Here is a 24,072-nt window from a genome sequence, read left to right on the forward strand (position 1 = left end):
GCAAGCAGAGTATTTCGGCCTTGGCTCCTAAAACTGCCAGTTCAATATTGAAAGAGAAGTTAAAACACGTGTAAAACAAGAGGTTAAGAACCTACCTAATCTCTTATCACATTAAACAAAAAGGAAAGGTTAGATTGCAAATGTGTTTTTAACTAACGCTTAGAAAGGCTACAGCGTTATTTTGACCAGACGTGAAAAAGTCCCCAGATTATTGGAGGCTAGAGATGGACACTCCACCCCAGACTACAGCAAGTAAATCTCTTTCCAAGTTGTATAAATTTGCTCATATAATATCACACACATCTGCTGACGATTCCAGGAATGAGATTTTTTTAACATACTTACTCTCTATAAAATCATTCTATTTCAACACCACTATAAGAACAATTCTAATAAACAACAGAACATGCAAGACGCATTCTGCTCAGGATATCTGCAGTCACCAAGTGGTTAAGGGTACACGGAGGCTAATGCCTTCTAGAGGCTAAATTCACATAATTAACTTAAAATGACTTAGCAGAAGATCACCTGGTATACCAGTCACTGCTTAGGAGAGACGCTTCTGGGAAGAGCAAGCATTTTCAGATAGTCTACGACTACTAAGTCTCTACTTACCTGAACCACTTACAGCTCTAGGCAAAGAAGCTCATTTTTATCCTTTTTCCCTAGCAGAGCTCCACCCAGCCCTGTCTGCTGAAGTCTTGCTTTTCATTACAGGTGGAATACAGCGGTCTGCTGAGCGCTTCTTCCTTCAGAGAGACCTGGTTCACATGTTTGTATTTGCCTTTCGGCTGTGCTTTATATTCCTTTTTTTTTTTTTTTTTTTTAACAAAGGTAAGCAACGGGGAAATGCAGCATCCCCAAACACTGAAAGACTCAAGACAGGCTGTCTTGCTGACCTGTCCTTAAACATCACTGATGCACCAACTGATACTTGCAGCATGAAGCGGAAAATGAAATTTGACTCCTGCCACAGTTTCCAAACAGCAGAACTAACAGATGATTTAGCAGTCTAGCTTGCTTCTATGCTAAATTCCTCTTTCCAGCTTCACTCAGCCTCTGCCATCCAATGATGAGAAAGCTACAGGAACTGGAGGAGCAGTGTCCAGGGTCAGTGTTGAGTTAACTGATGCTCAGAACACCTCCAATTTATGGTCAACTGATCAGATTTTTTCTTTAGGAAATGAACTCATCCTGACCTAAAAGAACACACTGAGAGTAATGCTATAAAAGTGGAACTGAACAAGCAATGAAAAAGAAACAATTATGCAGCTATTATGGGCATCTGCTCTTAAAAGCTCTCAGGGAATACTGCATAGGGTGTCAGAGAGGACATGATTTAAGCAGGACACTTGGGACCAAATTTTACAGCCCTTTCCTGTGACTTCAAAGGCCACATACATCTTTGCAAAGTCTTGAAATGGAATTGCTTTGTAACATCCAAAAATATCAGAGACAAACATTTGAAATACCTTTGCCAACATGTTTAGTTATTCCTTTGGGGGGAAAAAAAAAAAAGGTATCTTGGAGACAGAGAAAGCAAATGAAATCAACATTAGAAGATTATTTATTTTTGATTGCAACTGTTCTATTTACTGACTTCCAAAACTACCTATGCTGCCTGTCCTTTGCTAGTACTTATTCTTAGAAGTTGTTATTGGTTCTTGCCATGTTATGATTACAAAGCTCTGGTATAAGCCTCAGGACCTCTTTTGGGTTTCTGAGAGCAAAATATTCACATGCCCTTCTCTGACCTCATGTTCCTAATTATTCACCGTGCATGCCTATATGTAACTCACCACCAACTCAATCAACCCAAACACCAGCAGATTTCAGCCAGTCTAGAGAACTCCGTGTGCTTTATGCTAAACCATCTTCAGTCTTTTGAATCTTTCAGTCTTCCTTTCCAGGTTATTTTACAAACTGACTACAAAGCTGCTCTTGTTATACACCATGGCCAGACACACTACATTTGAAGCAAATGCCAGGAGGAGCACGGCCCAAGCAGTAAAGTATGAGTTGATTCCCATCCACAGCTAATATTCCCCAAAGGAGATTCAGGCAGCAAACACTGCCTGAACAGCTAAAAGCTTCCTCCTGAACCCAAAGGACACAGCTGGGATGCAGCTGTTCCTACCACAGCAGTGCAGGCAGCAGCTGCTGCCAGGGAAAAGGCAGCAGCTCGCACAAGAGAGGGACAACCCACCCAGAAGGTCTCAGGGTCCAAATCTGGACACCGCAACTGCCAAAACTGGATCACTCCCATTGGAAAATGTTTTGGGGAAGTGTACCTTCCTGGAAGGTTCAGTGAGAAGCTGCTTCCTGAAAATCTAGCAAGAATGTATCTTAAGAGTTTTATCTATTATGCCATTGTTAACAGAGGGAACAACAAGGCCTGGGTCAAAGCCAGCTAATCCAAAGGCCTGCTCTTAAATACACAGTGGAAAACCACTCTACTTCAGAGCCTCCTGCAGAAATATGTACAGGAAATCTCTGGTTTACCCCTTCCTCTGAACCAGCTGTACCAAGCAAGGTTTAATGGTAATCTTGTAGTAAGCACATAAGCAAAATAGGAGTCTTGGAAATTATCTGAAACACAGCTAGGAGATGGGAATACTTTACAACTAAATTAAGCTAAGTTTGGACCACATAATGACTTTAAGGAGCTGTTGTTTTTAAATAAATCACTTGTGGTGAAAAGAGCCGGAATGGCAGTTATAGCAACCACAACCGCCTTCTTATTTACACGCTGCGTGCAACATGAGCTGCACTAGAGTTCACTGTTCCTGCACATCTTTTTCTACTAAATTCACTTTGGAGACCCCTTCCAATCTCAGAATCACATCTTGGACCACCCTTTCTTCTTCCATCCACCTACAAAAGCTCTGCCCACATGGTTTTCAGTTTCAAAAGAGAAATGAACAGGTTTCAGTCCCAGCATAATTTCTGTCGGTGTCTCATTACTGTGCCTCCTGCTCCCCACATCTGATGGGCTCACACCTTTGCAGAACTTAAGTCACTTTGAGCTGGTATGATGCACAGGGTAAGAACCCACTTGTTTTCTTGCTTAGTTGTTAACAGAAGCATGCAGATGATCACAGTGGGGTCTCCAACCTCTCCAGTTTAGTCAGAATGGTCTCTGGTGGAACCACCAAAAAAGGGCTGACTGTGCCGGTAAATCCCACAGCAGGTAATCATGCCCAGAGGATGATAAAATCACCACCAAGCCGTAAGTTTAACCTCTACCATGCTGAACCAGACTTGAAAAAGTGACAGGACCAAGAGTTCTGGCACTCAGCCACTCACTGGTCCTATGTCTGGGGACCCAATTGTCCAGGAAATAAGAGTAAATATGCTTTTGACTTTACAGTATGGTGCACATACTGTTACACATTCAGGTAATAGTAAAGATTCAACACAGACTGCCATGGGATTTTTAGGCTAAATTACTCAGGCTCCCTCCTTGATCTCATACTGCCATATAAAAAATGTATTTCTCCTAATATGGCTTCATACAGGCAGGTCTCCCCAGCATGTCTTCTTTAGCCCTGCAAACACATGCATGAGACCTAGTAACTATATTTATGTAGGCAAGTTTAGATTATCGACTGCTTACAGTGGCTACCTTAAAGACTGATGCAATTTTTCCCAGATGTTGCTTAAAGTCTGTTTACCATACATAAAGTTGTATTTTTTGTATACACTGGATTCTCTCTGCAGTTGTGTTAAAGCAGATTCATGTTAAACATGTGATCTCTGTGGAGAGTGCACAGTCCCAGGTTTTAGGAACCATTCCAGTTAATAAGTCATAATGATTAAAAAACAAAACACAGCTCATTGCTACAAGCATCATAATCACGACACATAGTAATTTCTTTAATAGCACAAAACAGACATTTTAAAGTAGGAAATATTTGTATGAATGTGCTCTTCAACGGTACTAATAAAGAATACGATTCAGCACAGAATAGCCAACTCTTGAGGACTTGGATAGTGGCCATTTCAAATAACAATTCAAGTTATATTTGTGCTGCTGACACTGAATAAATAAAATTTTAAAAGTAGATGCAGTACAGACAATAAGTGAGGAATCCCCATGCATTGACTTGGAAACATCTCTTCCCAAATACATCCCAAAGAGCCAGGCAAGGCTTCCCCTCCCAGGCACATTCTGTTCCGTTTTCTCTCCTATTATTCTCACTGCTAAAGAAGCCACAGCTGTTTTATATCAGGACAGCCGGTGTTTGTGGGCCACCCCCAGGCAGGGACCCGGCGCAGAGCAGGCGCTGTGAGCTCGTGCCAAGGCACATCACTCAGGCTGTGCCCGGCTGGGTACAGCACTGTCCTCAGTTTCCCTTGGTAGAGCCGGAGTGCCCTGCTCTCGTCACTGCGTGGCATGTGAGTATTTCTTATCCTGAGGTGATTAGTTACTGAGGTGTTCTTTCAAAGGAGTGGAGGCACAAGCCTGCGGAACAGTGAGCCAGTTCCTATGACAACTTTCCACTGCAGCCTGGCTGGAGACCACTAATTCACTTTCCCCAGGCCAAGCAGCTTCTCCGTGGTAACACTGCTTTGTGTAGGATTGTCACCAGTGCCCAAGCAATGACAAATTCCATGGTACTGAACCACCCAGACTCCATTGCACTCCCTAATTTAAAATTCCCGCAAAACGACGGGTTCACTGAGTGCAGCTGCGTGACCGCACCTCTGTCTCTTGCTCAAGATGTTCAGAGAAGAGCTGTGGTCAGCCCTTCTTCCTGCACCTCCTCACAAGTCGGTATCTACAATTCCTGCAGGATTCAAAGGTTGCAGACTCTCTCAGCTTGACCTCGAGCACCAGACCTGCTCCGCAGCCAGCCTGCACAATGCCCGGATAACACCTCAGGCTGCAACAGCTCACCCACCCATCACTTTTCAACAAGCATTATTTTATTAAGCTGAACTGCAAGTAAGTGTTATGAAGTGATTAAATAAAGCTATCTGTTTTTTCAATAAGCATCATCACTGTATTCTAAGAGTTTGCTTCCCTTTTAATTCCAGTGAAAAAATAATATACTTGGATATTTTTGAAGGAAATAAAACACTCCATTCAGTGTTCCTCAAAAAGCGTAATAGCATGATGTTTACCAGTAAACACCAAACTAAGCTTTCTGTTTAAAAAAAAAATCCCCTGAAAGTCAAAAAAAGTCTAGGATAAATATTTCTAGTGATTTTAAGAAGGGTCTATTAACTTTCTCTTCAAGTTATATTAGGAATCAAACATGACAAGGAGTGACAGTTCTAGGGGGATATTATTATCATCATCATTATGATGATTAAAAATTGCCTACAAACTGGAAATTTGCTTGGGAAAGTTTCAGGCTGCGCCTGATTTTCGCTAGCGTATACCCCAGAATCATGATATAACACTACTGCTACCAGTGCAAATATACTAACAGGCTGCTAATTTCAAACCTCAGCTGAAAACATCTCTCCCATTCTTACAGCTTTTCTCCCCATTTCTCTCTGCAATTGTACTTAATTCAATGGAGCATTCTAAACGCAGTTCGGTGGTGCGTTTGCCATACAATTTGTTTGAATGATGCTGTACAGAGTAAAGGTTGTATTGTGCTATATAATGAAACCACATCTATGCTTGAACAAACCCCAACTGCTCTTAATCAAACCAGCAGGTTCCTGAACGATCCTTTGGACTCTGGACTAATGGCAATAGATTATTTTAAACAGCAGTTCCACTCTAAAATATGTTTAGGTTGACACGGGCTGATATGGACAGTGACAGACTTCCTGAGCTAAGCTGATTGATTTGCATGTGAAACACTGGGGGTTTTGCTCAGTGCTGGAACTACAAATTCAGCACTTGAACCGAAGATCAAAATGCAGGTTTGCGTTTTGTTTCTGGTTTTCAGTGAAACCACGCAGCACCTGAAAGGACCTAAAAATCTTCATATTTTCAGTTCAAATGAGTATTTGGATCAATACATTTCAGTTGGTGATGATGTTACTCTAAACTGACAGGGATACATTTCTAAGTGACTACTTAGAGAGCATTTTGCAATCTTGGACGTTCAAACAATAAATCTTACAGAGCTAAAAAAATATTTTAGAACATGAGTGATTACGGCTTGGGAGGAATGCTCCCAAGACCACGTCAAAGAGGAGCCTTAGCATCCAGCTTGGCAGCCTTTAGAAACACCAGCAAGGGAATAAACTTGAGCGTTTCATAATCTCAGTGGTTCCAGGAATGTTCAAAACTGCCTGTGCTGCAAGAAGCAGTACTGTCGTATTAAGTCATCTGGTCTATCAGAGAACCAGTGTAGATTTGTTTCCATCATACATTTTGCAACATTATTTTTGGCATGCAAGGAGGGATTAAAAAAAAAAAAAAAATAGTAAGCAAAATGCGAGGAAAGCAATCTTGCACTGGTTTCTTTTATTTATTTATTTACTTGGTGCCTCGCTCCTGGCTGTGGGTTATCAGCTCCAGCCTGACACAGCCGGACTGCCAAGAGCAACTCAAACGGAACGGAGCGGGAGCGGTGACAGAGAGCCCTCGCCCTGACCCGAGGCTGCCCGGGACCGCGCCGTTCGCTCCGCGCCCAGGGACGCGGCACCACCGCTCGCCGCCTCTCCCGGCCGGGCGGCGGCCGCCGCGGGAGGACCCGCGGGCGGGAAGGCGCCGCCGGGACCCTCCGGTCCACGTGGAGCGGAAAGAAAGCGGAAACGGAGGCAGCGGGTGCCGGCCCCGGCCCTGCTCACAGACACCGCGTCGGGGGCTCGGGCGGCGGAGCGGGCACGGAATCGCCGCCCTGCCCCGGGCGGGGGCAGCTCGGGGGGGGGGGTCGGCTCGGCACGGCGCGGGGCCGCCCCGCCCGGGGCGGGACGGGGGCAGCGGCGGCTGCCGGGGCAGGGCCGGGCGAGGCGGCGGCGGGCGCTGCCCCGGGGGTCTCCCCCGCGCCGCCACGGCCCCGGCCGCGGGCTCGGCACCCCCCTCGCCGAGGCGCGCGCCGAGGGAGGGGACCGCTGCCCCCCCCCCCCCCACTCCCCGCCACACGCCCCGGCGGTCCCCCGGCGCGCACCCGCCCCCGCGCGCGCACCACGCCCCGCGCCGCGCTCCCGGCGCCCGCCGCGCGCGCCCGCGGGCCGCTCTCACCTCCCGCCGCGCTCGGGAGGGAACTGCCCCGCCACCAACTGCCGCAGCGCCCGCGCCGCCCCGCACTGCGCAGGCGCCGCCCGCGCCCCCGCCCCGCCGCGCCCCGCCCCGGCCCCGGCAGGGAGCGCGGGCAGTGTGGCGAGCCCCGCGCCCGCCGCACGGCCCAGGGACCGTCGGCAAAGTGCGAGACCAATGCAGCGGGGCCGGCGGCGGCCGCCAGGATGAGGGGGAGTCTGGAGCGCCCCCCGTGTGGGGACACGCTGCAGGGGCTCGGCCTGCTCGGTGTGGAGAAGAGGGGATCTCGTGAATGCACGTAAGTGTCCCAAAGGCGGGTGCCGAGCTCTTTTCAGTGGTGCCCAGTGACAGGAGGAGGAGCGACGGCCATAAACTAAACCGCCAGAAGTTCCACCTCAACGTGAGTCACGGAATCACAGAATGGATCTGGTTGGAAGGGACCACAGTGGATTGTCTGGTCCAACCCCCCACTCAAGCAATGTTATCCGAGGGGACATGGCACAGGATTGCATCCAGATGGTTTTGACCATCTCCGGGAGGGAGACACCATATCCTCTCTGGGCAACCTATACCAGTGTGAGTTCACCCACAGAGCACAGTTCTTCCTTATGTTCAGGTGGAACTTCCTGTACATCAACTTCTGCCCAGTGCCTCTTGTCCTATTGCCCAACACCACCAGCAGAGGCTGGTCCGTGATATACCCTTCAGGTATTTATACACATTAATGAGGTCCGGTCTCAGTTGCCTCTTCTCCGGGCAGAACAGGCCTCAGGCTTTCCTCATAAGAGGTGCTCCAGACCCATGACTTTCTCAGATGAGGAAAAGCTTCCTGCTGAAGGTGGCAGAACACTGAACAGCTGTCCAGGAAGGTTTTGGGTTCTCCCTCCTTGAAGACATTCAAAACCCACCCAGACATGTCCCCATGTCATATGGTCCAGGTGACACTGCCGTGTCAGGGGAGTTGGATTGGAAGATCTCCAGAGGTCTGTTCCAACCCTAAGCAATTCTGTTATTCAATGTGGCAATCCACAGAACAACCACACAGCCCCTCCTCAGCAGCTTCTTCCAGATAAATCTCTGGGGCTGCACCCTCAGGCTTGCACCTCTCTGGCCTGCCTGAGCTCCCACAGTTCTGTCAGTCAGCCTCGATGTGTGCCTGATAATGCTCATTTTTAAAGTCTGTTACGAGGCTACTTTGTGTTAGTTTGCCATTGAGTTACAATACCTTGATCTAGGAGCTTAAGGAAGCATAGGCTTCAGTATCAAATGAAAACCTAGTCACTCTACTTTGACATCAGCTCCCCATGTTGCACAGTGTTCATTTATTTTTAAGCTCCACAATGGCTGAGAGAGCAGAGCTTTGGTTAAAATGATATGATTACTCATTGATGCTTTGGGGAGTGTGTCTGCAGTGTGGGCTGGGACAAGGCTGGGGTCAGTGTGTGCCCCACCTGCAGCCAGGAGGGTGATGAGGAGATCCCCAGGCAGCAGGGGTGGCAGGAGGTGATGGCTGGGGGCTTGGAGGACAGTGACCACAGCAACGGGCAGGCATGTCCCATCCAAGTCTACTGTGAGCACAGACTGTATCACTCATACCTCCAGGCATGGCCATTAGGTTGGACAGGCTGAGGGGACAATTGTGCAGAGCAGAAACTGCCCTGTGGTGCCTCCCCAGTTGTACCATGCCGGGTCAGCACCACCACAAAAAGTGCAGAGGAAAACCATCCGCAGCAAAACAAGCCTCCCTTTTTCTATCTGGTTTTCCTGACCCTGGAGGGCTGGAAAAGGCCTTACATTGGGATTCTGGCCACCTCAGGTTGATCCCTGCCAGCGACAAGGGTGATGGCAGCCACCCATCTACCCCACCTCATCCAGGCTGCTGTGCCAACCCACTGGAACACTCATCCAATCTCCTTTCCCTTACCTCAGTGGTAGCCAGAGGCTGGGGATATCTGCCTCACTCTGGCAGCAGCTCTTCTGTCCCCACTGTCATGATGCTTCCTTTATCTCCCCAAGGACTCCCGCAGCTTTTCCTATTGCCCTTTACTCTGCTCTGGGTGATAAGGCTCTGCCACCACCCTCTGGCACGAGAACATGCAGCTGGGCAGGGTTTTGCTGACTTGGATGCACTTGGCCCATTGTACATCTCCCAGCACTGGCAGCCTTGCTCCATCCCCTTCCAAGGGGAAACACCCAACGGCACTAGAACTTAGTTCTGGCTGTAGCAAAGCCCATTTTTGGTGCCAGGCCTCTGGCTGTGGGGCATTGCCTGCCAGGGAAGCTCAGCCTGCACTTCCCAATACCCTGGGTCATCTCACAGCACCTGCACGGCGCCCCCAAGCAAGAGTTTTTGCGTGGAGATGCTGACATGTGTATTTGTCATTTCCATGCATCCTCGTGGCAAGGCCCATCCTGAAAAGTCTGTCTGTGTGTCTTTCCAACACATAACCCCAGAAGAGTCACTGAAGCCAGCAAGGATGACTGAAAATGTGAAATGGCTTTTCTGTGAAGGAAAGTGAAATAGACAAAAACCTTTCAGCCTAGGAAAGAGGTGAAGTGGGGTAAGGCAGAGGTCTGAAAAATTCTGCACAGGGAGATGGGTGGGGAGAAACCATATCCCAGCTCTTCCCCTGTGTCCCACAGGCTAGGGACATGGAATGAAATTAGCTGGCAGCCACTCTGAAACATGAAAAAAGATGTTTTTTCATAGAGTACATTATCAAACTGTGGATTACAGAGCACAGTGGCATGCAGGACATGAACTTGCACTGATTAGATAAGGGGCAGCAAACAGAGATGTGACTGCTGTCCAGGGAGCCCCAGAGCTGCCGACAGACAGAGCCAGAAAAGTTATACCAAAGAAGCATGAATCTCCCACTGTGAGAAACAAACTCCTACATTAGTGTGATCCAGTACAGCCATTTTCCTATTTTCATTAGTGTGTTTGTGTGTGTGTTGTTAAGGAAATGCATCCATCCTCCTTGTATGTATGTTTACTACTTACATGTTTTCTCCCTGACTTTGCCACCTGGCCCAAAGAGCTCTCCCTCCTGCAGGGGTTCAGACCCACCTGTGCCACAGGAGATCTGGCAGCAGGCTCCTGGAAGACACTGGGTTCTGCCTTTTTCCCACCTCTGGCAAGCATTCCCTCTCACAAAGCTGCTGTGGTGAGGCTGGGTGGTGAAACAGCTCCGCAGAGCACTAGTTTCATGGGCTGTGCTAGCCAGGATAGGAGGTGTATGTCCCATTGCTGTGTGTGCACAGCTCAGAGCACAGCTTTTTCCTGTGACTCACAAGCCCAGGCAGATTGCAGCTCAGTAGATAAGTGGTTTAATGAGCCTTGTCAGCAGGCAGATGCTGTGTGGAGAGTATCACAGAGCTTTAAGGAGTCCTCCTGCTGTCTCACAAGACTTGATTTTTTAAGTAACTAGGAGGTACAGAATGGTCCTGGGTAATTTAATCCCTAATACAACACATTGGTGTTTCATTGGTGTACAATTCTTAGCTATGGGGCTATTTCTCTTTGGTTTTCTGCTTGTTTCCTAGCCTTACAAAGTTCCCCCTGAGTCCACATGTCCCTGTGTCCCAACAGTTACTCAACTGTCATGGTTTCCTGATGCTGAACATATCACAGGCACTGCCCTGCTTTTAGTTTGGGCCCACTTGTCCAGCTTGTCATCTCATTTCAGGTCTGACATGCCAGTGTTCAGAATTTCTCCAGCCATAGAGTCACAGCCTTGTTCTGCAGGACAGCAGCATTCACTGTAATTTAGTGACTCTGACCCCTTGTACTCATTCAGCCACAGCAGTCACATCAGCAACTGGCACAGGTCTCAAATGTTTCATGCAGCCTCCTTCTGGGTGTGTAGAATGATGTCAGGACACTTCAACCCACTGGGAGGCAAAGGGATTTGATCCCAGGGTCTTTCCCCGTGGAAGTCAGCACTTCTGCTGCCTTGTAGTTCTTGTGCTGAAGGAGACTGTGACACTCCTAACTCTGCTGTTAGGATACATACGTATGGCAGTGCTAAAACAGTCTGAGTGAGGAAGCCAGGGTAAGCTGCACTCATCTTTTCCATGACAAAGAGAACCACAGAAGCCTCTATCATCACTAATGAGCATCAGAGCAAAGTCATCAAAGCAATACCATGCACATAACTAAACAGAGCTGGAAATGTCTCAGTTCTGTGATCAGTTACTCACAGTAGCAAAACCCTGACTTAGGATATTGTAATGCAAAGTAGGAGATATTGAGGAAATGGTAAAACACACTTTTGTGTGAGGAGTATGTGAAATTCCTGGGGAAAAAAACAGACCAAGGAGAGGATTTCTGCAGTGTGAGCTGGGCAGCCCAGGCCAGGGTGAGGACAGCTGGCAGCCCCACCTGTGCCGAGGCTCTCTGCCTGGGATGCTCTGCCATCAAAACATGAGCTGCTCAGATGATGCAAGTGTGTAGCTCACACTGCAGCTGCACTTCGAGCTACCTGCACTGAAGGTATTGCTCAACCACAGCAACAGCTCTTTTGGAAGTCACGGCTCTTTCCAATGCCAGCCCTGGCTTGTTCATTCTTCCTGCTCATTTGCTGGAACTCCCTCATGTGTCCTCTGGTCACCTGTGAGGACAAACAGGGATAAGTGGAGTAGAGGAACGGGGCATCAGTGCAGATCTCTGTGGCACTGAGGTATACAGCAAGGGACAGGATCCAAATATTTGCTCATTTCACCATGTTTTTCACATTTAGATCACAATTAAGTTGTCTTTCCATCTCACAGCTATATTTTGTGCTGCTGCTCCCAGAAATCGGTCACTTCTCACTGGTCTCTTGGCAGTCCTGTACTGAGGTGCAGGCAGTGCACTTGGCCTGGAGGTGGGGTGTGCATGTACCCCCTTTCTGTCAGTGATGCAGCCCTGCGTACCTCCAGCAAACCCTAGCCAGTGGGAAGGTGCAGCCTGCTTGTGTGGACGGTAGAGAAACTGAAGTATTTCAGCTCCTGGCAAACAACCTGAAGGCAAAATCCTCCCTGTGTGTCAACTATGATACATCTGGGCTGACCGTTATCAGTCTTTGTCCTGGTCACAGGCTCCTCCAAGCATATCCCCAGCTCTGCACCCCAACAGCCCCCATCCCAAGGAGATCCCACGCAGCCATAGGCACCCTGGTCCTTATCAGAGAAGAGGGGCTGGAACCAATCCCCCCAGGACACCTTCAGCCCAGACACAGATGCACAGCACAGCTTCCCTTGAGCATTGGAGGGGACAGCTGGGGATACCCCAGTAAGAGTGATTTGTGTATGTGCATGTGCACCTGTGTGTCTGTCTCTTTTGTCTCTCTGGATGCTGCTTGACTCTCTCCCTCCACCTGTCCACTTCTGCCTGCTTCCTTCTGTCTCTCTCCCTTTCTGCCTCTCCTTGCCAGCGCATCTGTGCGTCTCTCTGAACGGCTGCTTGTCCCTTTGTCTCTCTGGCTCCGAGCATGTGGACTTGTGTGTCTTACCGTGAATGCGCCTGACCCTTTTCGTATGCCTGTGCATCCATCTGTCTCTTTGTGTGCGCGTGACCTCGCCCATATGCCTGTGTGTGTTTGCATGCCCCTTCTGCGTCCGTGTGTCCGTCCATTCCTACACGCATCCCCCCCTACCTCCATCCGTCCCGCCCCGTGCCCCGCCCGCTGCCACAGCCCTTCAGCACCGCGGCGGACGGACAGCTCCTGCCGCCTCCTGCCGCGGCGGCACCGCTCTCCGCACCGCACCGCACCGCGCAAAGCACCGAGCTCCGCACCGCCCCGCGCCCCCTCCCCGCCGGAGCGCTCCGCCCCGCGCCCCCTCCGCGCCGCGCCGCGCTCCGCCCCGCCGTACATAAGCGCGGGCACCGCCGCCGGTCCCGCTCCGCCGCCATGAGCTACAGCGCGGAGCCGGCGGCGCTGGCCGCCTCCTACCGCCACCTCTTCGCGGAGGCCCCGCGGCGCCCCGAGATGCCGGCGGGCCGGTGGGCGCGCCCGGGCGCGGAGCCGGAGGCGGTGCGGGAGCGCGGCACGGAGCCGCGGCGGGCGCGGGGCAGCGAGAAGGAGCAGCTTCAGGGCCTCAACGAGCGCTTCGCCGGGTACATTGAGCGGGTGCGGGCGCTGGAGGAGCGGAACCGGGCGCTGGCGGCGGAGCTGGCGGCGCTGCGGCAGCGCTCGGACGAGCCGCGCCGCCTGGGGCAGCTGCTGGGCGGGGAGCTGCGCGCCCTGCGCGCCCGGCTGGAGGAGGCGCACGGGGAGCGGGCGCAGGCGGCGCTGGAGCGGGCGCGCCTGGCCGAGGAGACGCAGCGGCTGCGGGCGCGCTGCGAGGAGGAGGCGCGGAGCCGCGCCGAGGCGGAGCGGGCGCTGCGCTCCCGGCAGCAGGCGGCCGAGGCGGCCTCCCGCGCCAGCGCCGATCTGGAGCGGCGGGCGGCGGCGCTGCAGGAGGAGCTGGCGGCGCTGCGGTGCGCCCACGCCGAGCATCTCGCCGAGCTGGGCGCCGCGCTCCCGGCCGCGGCCCCGCCGCCTGCCCCGCGGCCCGACCTGGCCGCGGCGCTGCGGGAGCTGCGCGCTCAGTACGAGGCGCTGGCGGCCCGCAACCTGCAGGCGGCCGAGGACTGGTACCGCGCCCGCTGCGCCCGCCTGCACGAGCGGGCGGCCCGCAGCCAGGAGGCCGTGCGCGCCAGCCGCCGGGAGGCCGGCGAGTGCCGCCGCCAGCTCCAGGCGCGCCTGGTGGAGATGGAGAGCCTGCGCGGCGCTCACCAGTCCCTGGAGAGGCAGCTGCAGGAGCTGGAGGAGCGGCACAACGCCGAGGCCGCCGGCCTGCAGGTGAGCCGGGCGGGGCCGGGAACCGTCGCTGTCACCTCCCCTGGCCCCGGGCAGCGCTGAGCGCCACGGAGCATCCTCCTCCCGCGCCATCCGCACCAGCCGGCACCTCCATCCCGGCAGCCGCCCCCTGTAATGTGCAGCACCGGGAATCTCATCCCACGCAAACACCCGGCGCGGTGCCGCGCCGGTACCCGCGACCCCGCTCTCTCCCTCCCCTGGTCCTGTGCAGCGCTGAGCATCTCCGCGGCCTGCGAAGCACTGCAGCGCAGCTCCGTCCCCTGCGGCAGCCCCTCCCGCAGTTCTGCGCAGCGCTGGACGCCCCGCATCGCTGTCTCGATCGGTGCCGCGCTGCACAGAACACCCCCAGCAGGAACGGCACCCACCCCTCTAGCCTTGCGCAGCACCCACCCATGCAGGCAGTGCCCCTGCAGCGCTGCACAGCGCCAGGCATCCCTGCAGCCTCCCACCACCCGGCATTGTTCCTCTCTGCCCTGCACACAGATCCTGCCCCACCACGGCATTGCCTGTTGCCTCCACCCTTTATCCAGAGGCATTGATCTATCCCTGCCCTGTCCCTTAAGGATCAGGTCCAAAATTGCCTACACATTGTTGTGGGTAATCCCTCGAAGCTGTCTGCCCAGGCTTGGCCCTTTGCCCTGTGGCCTGGCTCTTGGCACCTGCGCTGCAGAAATTGGAGCTCTGCAAATTTAAAGCCTGAAGTTGCAGACAGATCCCAGCATCTTTATGTCTGTGGAAAGTCTCGTGTGAGGCAAATACTGAGTGCTCCATGTCTCTTATTGCATTACCACAGTATTGCCACGTTTTCTTGCTACAGGGAAATGTTCATGATTTATAATAAAATGGATCATGAGACTGTTCTATTATATGACTGTTAAATGATCTGTGATTTCTAAATCAAGCCTTTCTTTCTAAATACTGAAAAAAACCTGCCTTTAATCATATGTGGAAGGCCCAAGTAATGCCTTGTCATTTCCAAGGCCAAATTTTGCCAGGTGCTCTAGAATTTGTGACTTAGTTCCAAGCTGCTTGCAGGCTTCCTGAATAATTGAGGTGGTCTTCAACAATTTTTGTGGAAATAGGCACTATAAAATACTGTCTATAGTGAAAAAATTATACACAGTAACCTTCTTAAATACTCTTGATGCCATGTGAAAGAGGGGTCCTAGGAGCAACCTATCAGCTGGGGAAAAAAATTAAGCAACTGGATTAAAGAGCACCATAATTGAAATTGCTTTAGTGATAGCATGGCAGTGCTTTCCTATGTGATTCTCAAGATATGCTTTATGTGTAGCAAAAGTCTTTTGAGCAATGTGCATGTGGAGCAGCTAAGTAATTTCCCTGGCTGCAATCAGTGGAAAAGGTTGGAAGAGTGTCTTAAAGAGAATATTCCTATTGTCTGAGCTTTTAAAATGATCCTGCTAAAGCAGGGGCGTGTCTGTAATTGTAGGCTGCCCAGTCAAATCTGAACCAACATGCGAGAGCTTTTTGTTAGGGGACAGGTTTGCAGTGGTGTGAGGAGGGGTTTTTTATTCTACCAGCTGGTAGAGCTGGGGTGTGGAACAGAGGTGCAGACCAGGAACAAGGACAACCAGTTTTGAAAGAGCTTTTTGTTCATGTGTACTACAGGCAGAGGGAAAAGCGCTGGAGGCACAAAGAGTCACAGCAGCAGGAGCGGAGCTGTCCCAGGGTGGGGATCACCTCAAATCATTCCTTCCTGTCCTGGTTCAGTGCAGCAGCAATCTGTCTGCATGAGAGCAGAGGCTTTAATCTGTACAGTAGCAGCAGCCATGCATGTCCTGGGGTTTTTCAGTTGATGCCCCAAGGATCTCCTCAGAGGCACAGCTTCTTGCAGATCTTTTGCTGTGGAAAATGGTCAGGGCAGCACAGGTCAAAGCAGAGGCCACAAGGATGGCTCCTAGATGCAGCTGGTTGTGCCCACTAATCTGACTGTGACCTGCTCTATGCTGCATTCAGAATGAGCTGCTACCCCGAGGGGCTCTGCTCCAATGGGGCTTGCTGCATCAGGGTCAGCACAGCTCCCTGCTCCTTGGGCAGCTCTGCATGCCGTGACTGCCTCTGCAGTGTCCATGGGGAAGGTTAGGCAGGAGGGCAAGCTGGGGACATGATAGGAATGGGAAGAGGACAAGATGAGGATGATGTGGCAGGATTGTTTGCCAGAGCAGAGGATCTGGAAGCAATTGCAAAGGCCTGACTCTGGGAGGGGGTGCAGGAGAGCGGAGCTTGGCAGTAGCCATTGCAGGGATCTGTAGGAAGAGCTACATCGTGGCTGAAGTGCAAACTGCTGATTCATTTCTCTTCCAAATCACGCTCCTCTGGTGGCACAGTGGGGCAGCTGGCAGCAGTAAACCTGACTGGGAAGAGCCCTATGGGAGCAGGTTTCACTGCTTTAAAGCTGCTGCTTAGATACATATATGCATGTGGGAAAAACACAGACAGCTTGTTTTCCGAGAAAAAAAAATAGAAGAAAAGATTAGTCGCCTTTGTTAGCAGGAATTCTGGCCTTGGAGTCCTCCACATCACAGGTAGAATTGGTTAGAAGGGACAAAAGGCAGGGCAAAGCTGACAGAAGGACACTGTTGTCCAGCTGAGCACCCTGGCTCTTGCAGGGCAGGCCCCTGTATCTGTAACCTCCCCAAATCCCTGCATTCAGAATCCCCCACTCCAGGGCTCTGAGGGCTCTTCCCAGGAAGGTGACAGACTTCCCAATCTGGAGGGGATCCCTGGCAGCAGCACCTCTCCTTCCACCTCCTGGAAGCGTGTCCCAACCCTCCTGCAGATGCAGACTGCAGCCTTTCTTCTCTGCTGCTGCAGTGCAGGGTGCTTTCACTTGTCTTGTTGAGCCACTGCCTCTACTTTGATGATGTCTAAGCCCAAAACTTCCCTCTGTAGCAGCCTGTCTCATTCCCTGCAGGACTGGGGGTCCTACCATCATGCACTATTTGCCCATCTCACAGACCCTGCTGCAGATGGGAAGCTAAATCCATAAATCCATCAATGGCTAAATCCTCTCCCATTGCACACGCTCACAAGCTATGTCTGGTGCTCTGCCTGCTTTTTCATCCCTGCTAGCATGCCATTTCACAGTCCCCAGCTCCTGGTGGGATGTGCCATCATGGATCAATTGCAACTTCCCTGTCTCTACAATGGGCAAAGCAGAGCGGGACTGTGGGAGAAGTCCTGTTCCAAAATACAGGGCTGAGTGTCCTTGCCTTTGCAGGACACTATTGGACAGCTGGAGGACGACCTGCGAAACACCAAAAATGAGATGGCTCGGCACTTGAGGGAGTACCAAGACCTGCTCAATGTCAAGATGGCCCTTGATATTGAGATAGCTGCCTACAGGTAAGGCTGCTCTATTCCTGCTCTACCTGGACTCTTCCCAAGCCCAATCCCCTGACCCCACTAGGCTGCAGTATTTTTAAGGGCCCAGAAAATACTTGGGTACACACTCAAGGAGCACCACAAGCATGTTGTTCATCTCCCCCGCCTGGATCTGCCATATTCCTGCCTGGGGAGCAGCCATGGCTCCATGTCCTGCCTCAATCCAGCAGCTGTGAACCACATCCCTCAGCCATCCCAGAAGCAATATTTTTTAATGGGCACGGTTGGGGGTTGGAAACTTGTCTCTTTTTGCAAAGTTAAAAGTAGGTGCAAAAGGCTGTGCTTCAGGTATTTATTTTCCTGGTGTTTCTGGAGAGGAAAGAAGGAGAAAGTTGCTCTCATGTACCATGTATTGCAAGTCCTCCAGAAATGTTTGACAAACATATGATTTTGAATCAGTTTCATGGTGTAGTGTGACCTGTGGGGATGGCTTGGACTTGCCTGCAGGGCACAACTTACTCTCAGGTTTTGCAGATTTTTCATATAGTAACATCTTCCCTTGTGATGTGCTTACAGGAAGCTGCTGGAGGGAGAGGAGACCCTCTTCAACATGGGAAGCGGCGGCCTTCAATCACTCAATTCCCTTCCCAGCCCCACTTACTCCTTCCAGCCAAGGAGCTTTAGTTCCTCTACTCTGTCCTTCAAAGAGGAGGAGCAAGGAGAGGTTATTAAAGTGACCTCTAAAATATCATCCAGCAGGGCTGAGGTGATTGAGGGGACCATAACCTCTGTCAAGAAAAGAGGGAGGTTAAACCTGCATGGAGGAATCCTTGCAAATGCAAAGATGTAACCATCAGGACCCTGTTCACAAGCATTTGAGGGGGAACAGTCTCCACTCGGCCTTGAAATTGCTCCTCTGGGCACAAAGCCGCACTGGGCTCGCAGGAAGCCTCCCCTAAAACCACATAACACCCACCAGGGACACCAACCCAGGGATGGCTTCCTTGCGGGTCCGGCCACACAGAGGCCGAGCTTGGCACATTGCTCCCTTTTAAATGGGGTGGGGGCACACAGGACAGGTAGCTAGAGATGCATGTTGGTCATTGTGGTGGTGGCACATGGACTCGTAGCACGCTCCCTCTCTCCTCCTGCGGCGGGCGAGGGGCAGCCAGCTGGGAATGCTGCTGAGCCAGCTCTCTGGGGAGGGAGGGAAACAACTCAACATGTTTACTGTAACTAGTTTCAAGGCTACATACCTTCATCAACTATCCAAATCCATGTACAGCTAAACTCTTCCCCACTCCTCGAGCTGTAGCCATCCACTTTTAACCCTAGAAGCACAGAAATAGCCATACTGGACTGTAACCACACTTGAGATCTGATCTCAGCCACGTATGTTTTGAACTATAAGAAATATTAATTTTTCTTTGTACTGACAAATCTTGTTTTCTGACAGCACTAGTCAAGCCAGGCACATGGGGTTTATAGGCAGTAGGCACAGGGCAGGGAGCTGCTACACTGGAGGTGAAGGCACCACCATGCTGCAGGATGTACACCTCACGTGGTATCACTGTCTCCCAAATATGAGGGTCTGAGGGCCCCTTGTTTGGCTGCACAGCCTTCACATGAAAACCCTGTACCCAGATTAGCATCGTGCCCCAGCCAGCACTGGGAGGCTGCAGGACTCCTGAACACCAGCCCACAAAGCATCCTTGTCTCCGCTCTAACTGTTCCAACGTGTGCCAAATTTGATATAGGATTTAACAACCATAGGTTTCCTTCAATGCCTTAAATTGCCAGCGATCGCTTTTGCAAGAGCCGGAGACTCCACATGTTGTGTGTCAGTGCCCTGGCAGGGTTTTCATCACCAGACCTCGCTGCCCTTGCCGTGCTGCCAGAGTAGTTCCTGGAACCAGCAAATGGTTTGCTCGCACTCTTTCCTCTTCTATTGTAAGGCACAAGTTAACAATTAAAAAAAGAAATAGTTGTGTGGATCAAACCGAGCTGTTTTGTCGTCTTTGCTGCTGCGTCATCTTGGGAACACACCTCAGTGTCTGGCCCACAGCTGGTTCAGTGCCCAGCAGTCCCTCTGGGCCCCTGCAAAGAGCTCAGTGTCGGGATGCAGTTGCCAGCCCCTCCTGCCGGAGTTGCAAGGTGACGCTGGAGCCACCGATGGCAGCAGGGCGTGTCTGGGGCTCACCTCAGGTGCCTCATGGTGGCCCTGCTGTGTAGAAGAGTCCACGGCCAGCTGGCTGAGGGAGAAAGGTCTGCCATGGCCAAGTGCACCCTCATTTGCTCAGAAAAGGTTGTGAGGCTGTGATTTGCATCACACCCCTGACAGTTCAGTCCCAAGCTACCTGTCACTTCCTCTCCATGCTGCCTGTGTGCTCAGGGGTTAGAAACAGCCTCGTGGTTTGCCTGCACAACTGAAGATAAAGTGATCTACACAAGAGCAGATGAAGAGAAGAGGGTGCACCCACCTCCCAAGTAAACTCAGCAGTCACAGGTGCTGTGACCAGCAGTGGCTTATATTTGGAAGATGCACACGTTCTGCTCGAGGTGTGCCTGTAAAGGGAAAGAGCACAGGCAGCTTCCTGCTGGGTGGCCCTGCCAAAGCACACTGCCCTGTTGCTTTTCCATTCCTGCTTTGTTGCACCACATCATGGCAATCTGCCCCAGAGCCCCAGGGATGCAGTGTGACAATCACAGGCTTTTCCACCAGAGCTGCAGGCCAGGAGCAGCATGTCTACACCTTGATCTTGTCACACTGGTAACCTTGGGGGCCATGCCTTGGACAGGCTGCTCACCACAGGGTGACAGTCCTGGGGAGGGCAGCCCTGCAGGTGGGTGAAGCAAGGGGCACTTTCCAGAGGCAGGGGAGGGGGCCCAGGGCATGGCTGGAGCAGTGCAGCTCACCAGCAGCCCCCAGCAAAATAGCACAGAACAACTTGGGGTGCCCAGGCAGAACCCGGGGGAGCCAGCACCTGCAGAGTTAAGTCCAAGGCACTAGCACATAAAACAAGACCAAGAAATGTCCAAATAACTCCGGGCTCATCTGTCAGTTAGGAAATGCAAACACACAGTAATTCTCCCAGTCCATTGGGGGAATAAAAAGCAGATGTGACTGTGCAGCTAATGAGATATATTCTGAATCTCAAACACTCTCCAGTGCTGCTGCTTTCTCTCCCTTGAGCATAAGCAGCCTGACCTGTCCTTTGTTCCCAGCACAATCCTCATTCCGAATTCCTGTTTGCTCAGCTTAATGGATCCTAATAATGAAGCTCGGAATTTTACTTTAGTGATATCAATATGATATTGAAGGGCCTGCAGTGGTGGAGCAGGATGGAAGAGCTGCAGGAAGGTCAAGAAACTATTTTGGAAAATGGCTGCAGTGTGAGGGCCAGCCCAGAGATTTCCTGCATTTCTGGAGCTCTGCAGCAGTTTGGGGCTGTCTCATGGTGTTAAACTCCAGAGGTAACAGAGGGGCAACAGGCAGGGATGCCCATGTCTACACCAATTTTCTTTATGAGAAGAAAAATTACAGCAAAGAGGGACTGAATATGTTGCCAATGCTGACTTTTGATTATCTCCATCCAGGCCTCCTTTTCCATTGCTCTCTTCTTCAGAGTGGCTCCTTCCACCAGAAGGCTTCCACAGTGAAACCATAAGCTGGAACAGAACAGTAAATCCTCTTTTGTGGTCCCATCTTTCTTATTGGGTTAAACACCCAGGCTGCCAGAGGGAAGGAGTGAGTCACACTGCAGATGTTGAAAGATTAATACCTCTATAAAACCTCAACCTCTTGGATAAAAGGCAGCTCTGGACACAGACTGCACCATCAGCTCAAGAAGCAGCAGAGTGCAGCTATTTCTCCATAACGCTCCATTTCCTTCATCTTTATGCTGGGGAGAATTTGAGCTTCCACACAATGAGACAAATTCCCACCACTGGACTGGCTGTTTTTTCCCTGAATGTAGATGCTGGCCCATGCAGTGAAGATGTAGAGCTCCTTGAAAACAAAGTTGCTGCACAAAGAGAAGTTTTGCTAATAATGCATATCTAGATGCTGCAATTCATTAAAAAGTAAGCCAAAGAAAAAGCAGCCAAAGGAAAAAAACCTCACAAACCACAAACGTTTTCCTTTGGCAGGAATGCAAACACCTCCTTTTCCAGACTGAAGAAGAATGCTGTCATTCAGCAAGAAGGAATCAATAAGCAATTCAGAGCAAAGTCTCTTCCGGCACCTTTGGCTGGATCCAGCCAACTCTCTCTTTGCCAGCTCTTGGCAGACACCTCTTTAAGGAAAGAGCTTCTTCCTGCAAAGAGTGACACAGAGCCCTAACAGCAGCAGCCAAACAGATGTTTCTGAATGATCAAATGTCCCCATCACCGGGGTTTGACACTTTGAAGCAGAGTTTATGTCAAAATAGCACAAGTAATGCCAGCTCATTCATGCAAGGTTTCACAGGCCTGTGGGAATAAAAATCACTTGGCAAATGCAGCACAGTGTGCAAACAGGGCACTGCTTGGGGTGGAGTGGGAGAATTTTCATTGACCCTGGTCTGTTCCAGTGCTTCCAGCTGAACCAAAGGGCTGCAGAGCTGGGGGGTCAGGGGGAAAGCACTCCTACAGATTGTGCGAGGGTCTTCATCCAAAACTCAGCTCAACCAGAGATGAGCCTGCAACTCTGTGACAAGCAAGTACATCCTTGCTAAAGCAGACGTTGTGCTGGCTAGAACTGACAAAGAGCAAAACATGAAGAAGGAACAGTGTCCATGCTAAACATCTGCTTAGATGGAAGGGAAATACCCAGAAAATGTCAGACTGCAATTCCAGAGCCCCAGGTCCACATTCACTTGCTGAAGGCAGCAAAGCTCCGGAGGTGCTGTGTCAGTTGTGAAACAACAGAGGCCCTCCATTCCTACCACTCCAGCAGGGTCACTCTGCTCCTTTGCCTTTGAATCGAGAGGCAGCTGCTGCCTGCCTGCATGCCAGAGAGCACAAGGAGAAACAAGTTCTTGGCTCTCCAATATCCAGAGCAGCCTTGTAAATGCTCTGACAGACATGTAGTCATTCCCTGAGATGATGCACATGCAGACCCAAGTGTGCTCTGTAAGAAAAAGTTGCTTGGAGATGCCATTTGGAAAAGCTGAGATCAGACTGAAAAACATGGTTTGCACTGAGGCTCAGAACATTATTAAGTTTAAGCAAATTTTCAATGGAAAAAAAAACAAAAAACCAACAAAAAAACCCCCAAAAACAAACCCGCAAAAAAACTCCTAAGCCCCAGATACGACACCTCGTTAGCAAATTCCTAGTCTACCAATGAGACCTGAGAGATGTATGAATAAGAATGCCTGAAGCAAGCCAAAATGATTCAGCAGGCCAAAACATTTAGGCTAGATTCTTCTGGAAGCCAGGATTATAGGATCATACTGTGTATCCATGTCCTCTTTACCCTCTACATCCTCCCCAAATCATTTCTTATGCTCATCAGCTTAACTTCAGCTGCATTTAAGAGCACTGGAAGTCTCCAAGACACCAAACCCCTCTCAGTTTCATGCTGTCAGGGACACAGGTGAAACATCCTCATGGACTGAGAAGCTGAGCTTTCCTTACTGGACACCAGAAAATCCATTCAGCACAGAGGTTATGGATGCCTCAACACCAAGGGCTCCAAAGTAGCTCTCACAGGAACACACATTTTTTCTCAATCTTTGCCAAGTCTCCACCATCCACTTTTCTACTGTTAACATTTCCTTTGGAAGAAAACAGACATTTTAAGCTTTCATGTCCAAATAGACCATTTTACCACACAATTAGAAAATGCAAGTTCTCTTTTCCACTTTGGGAAACATTTGTTTTGCAGACCGCTGCTGTATTTGTCACAAATACAGTTTTCCATTAAATACAAACCCAGTAAAGATGGCAATACAAGCTCCAGCAAGAATTCTGCAATTGCAGGACAGCCAATCAATATTGCATTACATCTCAGATGGAATTATCATTTCTTTCTCAAAAATAATAAAATTTGGCTTGTCCAGTAATTAAACCTGTACCTGTGGCAACATTCTGAAACCTCAGTCAATGTAAATATCCTTTGGCTCCTTCAACGAGGGTCTCTTAAAGATGACATGGTAAAGTTCCATTTGTGGCCACCTTGCTTCTCTTCCTGCTGAGCTAATTAGTGTTACAGAACCACGAGGTAGAAAAACCAAATAAAAAGCAGAAGTGAAGAGAATGCACCATTTGCAACACCTCTCAGTCTCTCAGCAGGTATTTATGACAGCCTAAAAATATATATTTTAGAGAACCTTAACACCCAGGCTGGCTCTTGGTGCATTCTGTTGAGCATACCAAAAGATTCATGGGGACAATGTGACAATCTCTTTAAATGAAAGGTATGGAATACATAAAAACTCCTATACCTGTCAATAGCCTTCCTCTCAAATGCTGGAATGAATCCCTCCACTCATTTGCACTGATGACAAATTTCATACAAATGATATTCCACACTGAAGAAATGTAAAACCAGAAATGCCAGAGATGTAATTTTCCTGGTGACTGTTAAAAAAATGCATTAACATTAATCATTGCACATAAATGATTAATGATTCCCTGAAAACAAATTCAACACTGACTAGTATTAGATAAGCTCGAATGGGTTTTCAATAAAACTCTTTGGCTGTTTCACATCTAGAGAAATTATCTTTA

At 50.3% G+C, this 24,072-nt stretch overlaps 2 protein-coding genes across 3 annotated transcripts in view; one reads left to right on the forward strand and one right to left on the reverse strand.

Annotated features, from left to right (window-relative positions):
• Window positions 1-13,124, reverse strand: part of NT5C2 (5'-nucleotidase, cytosolic II) — a 66,393-nt gene extending 53,269 nt beyond the window's left edge. Inside the window, exon 1 of one of the 2 annotated variants that reach the window (XM_058421439.1) lies at window positions 13,111-13,124. The gene's annotated coding sequence lies outside the window, so the exon portion shown is untranslated. Of the gene's footprint in view, window positions 1-7,153; window positions 7,179-13,110 lie in introns of those variants that run through there. The other variant, XM_040070867.2, reaches the window with a different exon arrangement.
• Window positions 13,063-19,357, forward strand: INA (internexin neuronal intermediate filament protein alpha). Its single transcript, XM_040072084.1, has 3 exons — window positions 13,063-13,995; window positions 17,255-17,379; window positions 17,935-19,357. The coding sequence occupies exons 1-3, from the start codon at window positions 13,063-13,065 to the stop codon at window positions 18,206-18,208; spliced, it is 1,332 nt and encodes a 443-aa protein (XP_039928018.1). The 3' UTR covers window positions 18,209-19,357.
• The last annotated feature ends 4,715 nt before the right edge of the window (window positions 19,358-24,072 follow it).

The sequence above is a fragment of the Hirundo rustica genome, chromosome 8 (assembly GCF_015227805.2).
Source record: "Hirundo rustica isolate bHirRus1 chromosome 8, bHirRus1.pri.v3, whole genome shotgun sequence".
Lineage (NCBI taxonomy): Eukaryota > Metazoa > Chordata > Aves > Passeriformes > Hirundinidae > Hirundo > Hirundo rustica.